The 9,590-nt window shown below is 40.0% G+C and overlaps 2 protein-coding genes across 3 annotated transcripts in view; one reads left to right on the top strand and one right to left on the bottom strand.

The window, feature by feature from the left end:
- Positions 1-283: 283 nt before the first annotated feature.
- On the top strand, positions 284-7,998 carry LOC117293883 (Fanconi anemia group B protein-like). Its single transcript, XM_033776358.1, has 8 exons — positions 284-1,426; positions 1,905-2,057; positions 3,206-3,292; positions 3,869-3,994; positions 4,375-4,532; positions 4,897-5,378; positions 5,976-6,213; positions 6,908-7,998. Exons 1-8 carry the CDS (start codon positions 386-388, stop codon positions 7,335-7,337), a joined length of 2,715 nt encoding a protein of 904 aa, XP_033632249.1. The 5' UTR covers positions 284-385; the 3' UTR covers positions 7,338-7,998.
- A 1,218-nt stretch (positions 7,999-9,216) lies between these two features.
- LOC117293521 (phosphoribosylformylglycinamidine synthase-like) overlaps positions 9,217-9,590 on the bottom strand; it is a 41,678-nt gene continuing 41,304 nt past the window's right edge. For both annotated transcript variants that reach the window (XM_033775871.1, XM_033775870.1), the window contains one exon: positions 9,217-9,563. The gene's annotated coding sequence lies outside the window, so the exon portion shown is untranslated. The remainder of the gene's footprint in view (positions 9,564-9,590) is intronic.

Here is a 9,590-nt window from a genome sequence, read left to right as displayed (position 1 = left end):
CTGCGTCCAAAATGTGGCCCCTGAATGTGAAATTTGAGAGATTTCCGTGAAGGTTTTTTCGTCTGCGAAGTGCTCCGAGTGTTTTGGTCTTCAATGTGGCGAAGTATAGTCTGGTAGCCATAGTCTGTATTCCCTGCAAAAAAGTGTATCGCTTAAGTATGTTAATGAGCTGGGAACCAGACCTTGAGCTGGTACCTGGACTTCTTATGTTATGATGCATGTAAACTGCAGCTGTCACGACTCGGAAATTCCCCAATAATATGCAATTTGGTTTTGAACACAATTTCGCGGGCTGATCAACACAAGCCACACACCGCCAATAACACTTTGGGTTGTTTTAATAAAATAAAATCCAATCACTCTAACTATTACTCCAGTTGAAACGATGTCGAAGTTTTTGTACACATCAGTTGGCGATCAACTCATAAAGATCTCATCTTTAAGTTTAACACCATGTCCATGGGTAGGAGGCGCTGAAGACGGACCCGCCCATCAAACACATGATGTAAACAACATTACTAAGCCACCATCAGTTTTGGCCGAATCTTTCCGTTTCTCAACAAAAAGTGGCAGCTTTGAACCAGGAAAGAACAAAGCCATTCTACCCATTGACTCAACATCCAGATTGCTCAGACTCGTCGCATTGTCGAATGTTGTGGATGATCTGACAGGATTAAAAATGCCATGTGTCGTTGTTGAAACCGAAACTAAAACCAAACGAATCCAGAGTGCTGGGGATGGTGGGAGCTCTAACCGAGTTCGGATAATCATCATCTTATTATCAGTACAAAAGTGGAAATTTATGGTCTACGGCTCCATCAGCTTGGGGTATTCTTTAAGCAAGTTGTCCAATGTTGGACTTGCTGATGGTCCCACACTCTGCTGGGAACACCAAAGATGCATTTGTATCACGTGTGCGAGTCCGAGATCAAATGGAAAGAAAGTTGACGTAATAAGTTTTAAACAACACATGTGGAAACTCTCCAACACTCTTAAGTGGTTTGGGTTGATACATGATGATGCGGTTGCCATAGGAATGGAGAAGCAGACCGAAGCCGATTGGCATTCAAGCACGGCTATTTTTGACCGACCGGTTCATAAATGGACTGTGGTTAGATTACATGATTCCCAGCCAATAAAAGACAGTATTACCATCATGCCTCATGAATATTCAAATATCGTAACCTGTATCCACTTCAGCACTATGAGCCAATGGGGTGGAAGACTGTCAAGAGAAGTGGTTTGGGCAGCCACGAACCAGTTCCAACTGGTTGAAGCTAATGGAGGGGTGGTCCAGAGAGTTTGCAGCCTCCCCTTCAGTGATTCCTGCAGAATTTCTGTTGCCATGGTTTCGGGTGCAGAGGAGCTGATTGTCGTACAGTCGACCAGCGGAAAAATGTGTGCTGTTTGGCGAAAATCTTTTGAGGCATGTTGTCGTTGTTATGAGAACATCATCTTGAACATCATCTTGATGACTTCTTCAATCATTGCCAGTGTTTTTATCATCGACAGTAGCATCAGAATGGAATTTCTCATGTTTTTTGTTCTCTCTAACAACCCATTAAATTGCATTTGCATTGGTTACAATGTAGCACATAAACAAATGATGAGAGGATTAATTTTTTTGCTTCATGGGTGCTACTCATTAGGATTTGTGAGACTGGTTCGGTGTTAAATTTTAGCCCTGCTATTTTGAAACCACAACTTGAGTATTCTGTTGGTTCCAGCCTCCGATAACCACCTGTTAACAGTCCTGATACAAAAACTTACATTTTCAAAATTACAAACTCAGCCCAGGGCAGAGCCTAACTTGAACTTGAAGCTATGGTTTTGAAAAGAATCCATCTCTAGTCTTGTAGATATGGTTGATTTATTTCTTGTGCTTCTTTCCTCTTGCACTACAGGTTGCTGTTGAGTGGGCCGGCTATCACACAGTACTAGTGGGGGATTTCATGTCCTTTGGAGCGGAGCAAGTCTTGCTCTTGGGAGGCGGGGCAGATGCTTATCGAGAGCGGTTCCTGCTTACTGATCTTGGCAGCTGCAATTGGATGACTGAAGCAAGTATTTCAACTCGAACCAGGGCCCAATTTCATAGAGTTACACTACTTTTTAAGCAGAAAAAATACTTCAAAATGTTCTGCTTAGCCTAAATGAGCAGGGTACCAGTCATAAATTGTACATGCGACATCAGATTTTGGCTGGTAAACTTATTCTGGTAACCACAATTATTTTGTGCTTGGCTACTTGTGCTTCTTAAAGGCAATGGACACTATTGGTAATTGTCAAAGACTAGCCTTCACAGTTGGTGTATCTCAACATATGCATAAAATAAACCTGTGAAAATTTGAGCTCAATCGGTCATCGAACTTGCGAGATAATAATGAAAGAAAAAAACACCCTAGTCACATGAAGTTGTGTGCATTTAGATGGTTGATTTCGAGACCTCAAGTTCTAAATCTGAGGTCTCGAAATCAAATTCGTGGAAAATTACTTCTTTCTCGAAAACTATGGCACTTCAGAGGGAGCCGTTTCTCACAATGTTTTATACCATCAACCTCTCCCCATTACTCGTCACCAAGAAAGGTTTTATGCTAATAATTATTTTGAGTAATTACCAATAGTGTCTACTGCCTTTAAGCAGGTCTATGAAACTGGGCCCTGTTGTCCAAACTTTCCTTAGTGGGGGAGGGGGGGATAGGTGATGGTCGCATAATTGACAGACTCTATGATCCTGATGACAGTACGGTACCCCTTTAAGAGATGTTTCATCATGATCAAAGCATGCCTGTGGCTGTACATGGAATTATGAACTCTCACCTGGTTTAATACATGCGTACCCATGCTTTCTATAGATATGATACATAGGGGGGCATGCGCATACAGTAACTTGACCAGAGTTCAAATTAAACAGCCACAGGCCTGCTTTGATCAAAATAACAGCCCCTTATAATTGGGACCATGAAGATTTGTTAATTAAAGTGTTCTTTTTCAAGGAGGACATTTTTAGCTGCAGTGTAGAAGACTTGTTTCAGCATTTTAGACAGCTTGTCGACTTGGCTTCTAGATTTGATTGTGTTTCCACATGTATAAAGGCAAGAACAGCTAAATTGTAAATGAAATCATAAAATGTATGTTGGGAAGTTCAAGAACTTCTGTGGTAATTGTGTCAAACCTACGTAAATATATTTCCTCTTTTTTCCCCCAGGAAAATGGAGAGACTGCATTACCAAGAAACGTGCCATGTGCTGAGAATCTTTTGTCTGCAGTACAGGCTCTCGAGGCTCAAATACAGGTAAAAGAAGGCAGTCAAGGGATTCACTCTGCACCCAGGGGGAACTCTTGTCTCTTCTCCTGCCCCCCCCCCCTCCCCAAGAAAACAAAATAGAAAACAAAATTGGAAAATTGCAAAAATGAATGCTTTGCAGAGCTGGCAACAGTTGCATCTTACAGCCAGGACATTTTCTTCAACAATAAGGGAGAAATTTAGAAGTGCGTTCAAAACTTTTTTTCAGTATCAGTGAGATTTAAAAAAACAAATTCATCAGAACATGGAAAGATTGGTTAATTTTCAGAGAACTTTCAGAAGAATCCAGAAGAGTTTGCAGCTCTGGATTAGATCCATTTAAAGCCCCCGCCTTAGTTTTAGAAATAAAGTTTGCTTCTACATGTATATGCCACTGGAAAATTGAAGTGTGAATGTTTTTCACTTGGCTGTATCCTTGTAAAGTTATCCAGTAAATTCCCTCTTGTGATCTAAAGGTCCTACAAAGTGATATAAAATTGAGATCAAATCTTTACCTGCACTTTCATATTACGAGCGCTCTACCAATAATGACAAGTTTTGATCCAAACTTTTTAATTACCCTAGACTGGAATGGTAGCTCTTAGATCTTCAGAGAAACGGTACGATCGGAAAGAACAACTTATCCTTCAAGCCCACGATGCATTGTACAAAATGGCCGCAGGACAGGAGTCACCTACACAAATGCCACACGTAAGCTCTAAACAGGGCCACTCTACTTAGCAAATTTCTTAGCTAAGCAAGAAATGATTGGGGTACCCAGTCTCGGCAATAGTAACTGTATGGTATTCTGGCTTAGTAACCAATTTTTGCTGATCATGATTTTTGTACTAAGCAATCTGTTGTGCTTACAGGCTTCATGAAATTGGGCCCGGGGCCTGATTCATGGCGCTGCTTACAACAGAAATCTGCGCTTAATTTTACAGCGCCCTTACAAACATGCGATTATACAGGCTGTAAGCAGGGAATTCCACTAAAATTCAGGCCCAGGGGTGGTCCAAGGTAGCAAGTTTAGCTGCCAAGTGATAAGGAATAAGTCATTTCTAACTTATGTGAGTTTTTGATACATTCAGATTTCTTTGACCTGCTTCTGTGACCTCTCTGGTAAAGATGAAGATGCAGTGGAGATGGATAGGGCTGAACATGGAACCCTGAGGAGCTTGGGTAGTTGGCAGCGCATTGTTGCCAATCAGTGGATTGTAGGTGTTGAAGTCTGTAACCAAACAGGCAGGTGGGTATTAAAAGAGTAACACAAATACTGATACAGACATTTTGACATTATGAAACAAGATCTTAGGTTACCAATAAAAACATGATGTTGACAATGTCTAAATCTAATAATTATGCAGTAAAAAAGAACAGTGTATTGAAACTTAATGCAAAAAATAGTTAATGCATGTTGTTTCAACCATAGTCTTGCTCATTTAGCCTTCAAGAAAGACTCTGCTAGGGTCGAAACGCTAGACCGTTATCTATTTTTTGTGGTTAAACCATAGATTCTTTTGGTTGGTAAGCATTTTGCAAAAGCTAGTTCTATTTTCTCCTATATTGAAACAAGACATTCACAAGTTGCCTTTTGTTTTGATATCTTGTAGGAACATTTCAAACATCACTGCATCCCTCATTCCGATTGCCACAAGCCAGACTAGTCTCTGCTCAGCCGCTACATCCGTTTGCAAAGTCAAATCAGTAGCCCCCACCGCAGCCTGTACACTGCCCAACCCATCAAGGCCATCAACATCACAACCAGTAGAGGAGCCGGTGGGGAAGAGGTTGAAGACGGACTCAATGAAGAACAAGGATGGGATGACCGTTTTGCAACCAGGACTCGTCATGACGTTGATAGCCATTACAAATATCCCTGAATTCCAGAGTGGGTCAATCGCCAAGTTTGACGTGATGCTGAAGTGGAGTGAATCCTCAGCAGGCGTCCTGCCTGAAGGAGTCAATCGAGGGCCTGCAACGCTGCAGTCAAACAGGGCTAATAGAATGCAGAGTTGTGGCACTGTTGTGTTGCATGTTTCCGATCTTGTGACTGGAAAATTGGAAGTAAAACCACTTGATGCAGCAAGATCAGGTATGCAAATTATTTTCCCCCACAAGAAAATATAAAGAATGGCTTCAAGACCAAGAAGCACCAATAAACTGTCTGCCCATAAAAAGCAGCCTTAGTCAATCATCACCCAAATTGTGTTGTACCCTACTTGGTCAAATTATGACAAGCTATTTTTAATTGCACCAACATCGTCATTGGGAGTCACACTGCTTGTGGCGTCAGGTGAATTGCGTCAATCAAAGAAAAAAGTTCAATGAATTTAAAAAACAAAACAGGTATTTCATCAAATTCACATTATGTAATGGCTCTACCCTAAAGGCAAAAAGAGTGCACAGTTTGTCAATCCTGATGAGTTTTACACCATCAGGGCTAAATTTCTGCTGGGAAGCGTTGTGAGATTTGGTCTGGTCTTTGGTATATCTTGATCTTGTGCAATCTTGACAATTTTGTATTTTATCTGTTGCTGTACAATTGGAATTTAAATCTTTTGTATTTTTATACCTGATGAACAAAGCAGTTCAACTCAATTTCAAAGCCTTCACAACTTTATGAGATATTCTCATCTTGCAAACCTCCTTTGAAGAATAAACATTTTCTTTCCACTTGTTGACTTTTTAGCAAGTCAGTATGACTGTGACATTCAAGCACTAGATGCCCTTCAGCTTGCTACATCTTTGATTGTGACGTCCAAGTGCAGCAATCTACTTTGCCTTGACGGTCTCCTGAGAGGTCCCATGGGCTTCCAAAGTTTGAGGGGGCAAGAGCTTATTTGTCCCCATGGGTTGCTCAGTCTAATGAGGGTCCAGATTCTGGCATCTGAAGGTCCACATAGGAGGAGAGTAGTTGTCCACAGCAGGTAAGATCTTTGATCTAGCGGAGAAATAAAAATCTTGTCTAGTTGGTAAGACGCTGCTCTAGCATTGCAAAGGTCGTGGGTTTGAATCCCACCCCAGGAATATGCCAGTGATTTTGTTCACAGAATTCGGGGAAAGTACTGAATATATCGGTGTATATGGGTAAAACCAAAATTACTAAATAAAAATTGCTTGTGTAGGGAGCATTTCAAAAACTGGACACACTCTAGGCACAAATAAATGTTTCAAGCATACCCAGCGCAATCCACTGGAACGCACCATTGTGCGGGAGCCTTTATAGGTGATTGAATCTAAGCGTTAGTATTAAGAAAAATCTGACCGTTTAACCATCTTTCTCCAGATCTTTTAAATCTTGTTCATTGCTGTCTCTGATCAATAGTGGGAATGTTCTGATTTTTTAGGCCTGTAATCTCAAAAATTTGAACAATTCAATCTGAAATGTTGGCAGATATGTGACCCCTTTCATTTGCACGAATTACATACAACAAATATTTGTGTGCGCTGTGTTTTGTGCATTGTAAAATTGCAAAAACGAAGCAGAAATGAAATAATACAGCAATTATCCCATATAGGGCAGTTTAAGTTTCCAATACAGTCAAGATTGAATAACGGTGAGATCAGAAGAGGAAAAAAAGACAGTAACAACACAGTCCCCTTGTCTTCATTTCAATATAGGGATCAATCAGACCTTCTCCTACTCTGCCAGCACCTGTGCCAGCTGCTACCAGATGATGTCATCATTAAGCCCCTCCCACCTGTCAATCAAGTCAAGACTGCCATAGCAACGGCTCTGCAAGCCATTGATAAAGAGCTGTCGGTTACATGCAAGCATCTGCTCAAGTTATCCACAGACCAGTTTTCTTCCATGTTACGGGGCCATGGCGTTAACAGTGCTTCATCAGTTGAGAATGGTGTGGAGGGTGGGAACATTGATCAATTGGGACGGGTCAGAGGTGATTTTGAAGCAGAGAGGGGGAGAGTGTCGAATGGGGGTGCCCCTGTGGAGGTTGCTGCCCCGGATGTGGCAAAAGCTGTACGACAGGAACAGCTACGCTTGAGGAACATCACAGATGAAAGTGTCGGTGGTCTAGCCTGTGTACTGTAGCCTGAGATGATAATGTCACCTGAGGGTTGTTTCCCAAGTGAAGAACTAGGCCCAATTTCATTAAGCTGTTAAGCAGTGAAAAATTTCTTTGGTTAGCAAAAATTTAGTTGGACACCAAACACAACCATGTAAACTTAATGCAATTTTGTCTAGTGAAACGTTTAAGTAATGTTTCACTATTTATGCTTCTAAGGCTTTATTCAATTTGGGCCCTGGTGTTCTCCTCTTTAGGTTATATGGGATCCAGACGGGGTAACAGTATACCCCGTATAGGATAGCTTGTAAGTAGAATAGGATGTTTCCACCCAAGATTATACCTATTTGGCACTATTTGGTACTTTGCAAGTTCAAATCAGGGTATACGTTTATCCTACCCCAGTTGGGAAACCAGTGAATTGAGCCCTTATCAGCTGGAATTGTTCATGGATTTCAAGCAGATGTCAGTTAGGCCTATTGGTAAACAACCTGAAAGACAACAAAATCAATCTGAAATAATTTTACAATTCTGCAATTTGTACTTTTATGAAAGATACTTTTATTACTGTATCTTATCGTACATTTTTAAGTCTTGTCGTGACATTATTTCATAATAGAAAACAAAAATAAGCACGCTTTACAGGCAGTGGACAGTATTGGTAGTTACTCAAACTAATTATTAGCATAAAACCTCACTTGGTAACGAGTAGTGGGGAGAGGTTGATAGTATAAAACATTGTGAGAAACGGCTCCCTCTGAAGTGACGTAGTTTTCGAGAAAGAAGTAATCTTCCATGAATTTGATTTTGAGACCTCAGATTTAGAATTTGAGGTCTCGAAATCAAGAATCTGAAAGCACACAACTTTGTGACAAGGGTGTTTATCTCGGAACTCCAACAACGAATCGAGCTCAAATTTCCACAGGTTTGTTATTTTATGCATATGTTAAGATACAGCAAGTGAGAAGACTGCTCTTGACAATTACCAATAGTGTCCAGTATCTTTAAAGGTAGGGTCATAGATTGGTAAATACTCATTCCAAAAATAAACTTACTTAGTGAGTAGCACTGCATTTGTTGATGCAAAAAACTATTTTGAGGAAGGATTCCCTTTAAAGTTACATGGTTTGGTTAATTTTGCACCCCAAAACATTTGAATCTGAGAAATTAATCATGCATAAATCGGTTTTCAGATTTCGGAGGGTTTGTGTTTGTTTGCAATACTGCGGCCCGATATGTGGTTGCCACCTCAAGCCAGTGATGGATTCGATGTTATGTGTTCTTGTTTTCTGAACAATCAGACACTGTTCAGTTGCAACTGACATAATGTGACTGTCACATAATTGATCCGTCTTTACAATTTTGCCTATGAATAAGCATTGACAAATACCAGTCCATGACACTACCTTTAAAGACACTGGACACTATTGGTAATTGTCAAAGACCAGTCTTCTCACTTGGCGTATCTCAACATATGCATAAAAAAGTTGCGTAATAATAATGAAAGAAAAAACATTGTCACATGAAGTTGTGTGCTTTCAGATGCTTGATTTCAATTTCTGAGGTCTCGAAATCAAATTTTTGGAAAATTTCTTCTTTCTCGAAAATTACTGAACTTCAGAGGGAGCCGTTTCTCAGAATGTTTTATACTATCTACTGCAGCTCCCCATTACTCGTTACCAAGTAAGGTTTTATGCTAATAATTATTTTGAGTAATTACCGATAGTGTCCACTGCCTTTAAAGGGATTGTATATGTTTGGTAACTGGAACCCACTTTTATTTCAAAAGGAGCTGCCAATTTTGAGATGTTGCCGAAAATCTGGAGAGATTATGTCCTTGCAGGAAGAATGATCTACAATTGAAATAGACAATCTGAGAAACATCACTAACGCTTCTCAGATTCAATTTTGTTGGGATCAAAACATCTCGTTTCATAATCACAGTACTTTGAAGCGAAATGTTTCTCATACATCATACCATCCAAAGCTACTGTACTTCTTACAAAGTAAGTTTTTTATTGCCAGTTAGTCTCAGACTCATCATTACCAAACGTATACAGACCCTTTAATATTAGAATTATGAGATTTCAGTACTTAACAGAGAATACATTCTGCTCTTTTCTCCGAACTTAATAATATAATAAAAAACAAACAAAAATTTAGCGTTTTTCGTAACAAACACTAGGTGTTCAATGCACCAATAGGTAAGAAAATATATGAATTGTGATGTTTACTTTTCAACATTTTCACAACTTTTAAAAAGCAGTCATACAATTCAT

Source organism: Asterias rubens, chromosome 8 (genome assembly GCF_902459465.1).
Source record: "Asterias rubens chromosome 8, eAstRub1.3, whole genome shotgun sequence".
NCBI lineage: Eukaryota > Metazoa > Echinodermata > Asteroidea > Forcipulatida > Asteriidae > Asterias > Asterias rubens.
The sequence above is the reverse complement of the archived record's forward strand: the minus strand, read 5'-3'. Positions and strand labels throughout refer to the sequence as shown.

Excerpts from the sequence above, each read along its gene's own strand:
- LOC117293883 (XM_033776358.1), top strand. The coding sequence starts at position 386 with ATGTCGAAGTTTTTGTACACATCAGTTGGCGATCAACTCATAAAGATC. Across the intron at positions 2,058-3,205 it reads GCTGCAATTGGATGACTGAA|GAAAATGGAGAGACTGCATT; the intron begins GCAAGTATTTCA and ends TTTTTCCCCCAG. Across the intron at positions 3,293-3,868 it reads CTCTCGAGGCTCAAATACAG|ACTGGAATGGTAGCTCTTAG; the intron begins GTAAAAGAAGGC and ends TAATTACCCTAG.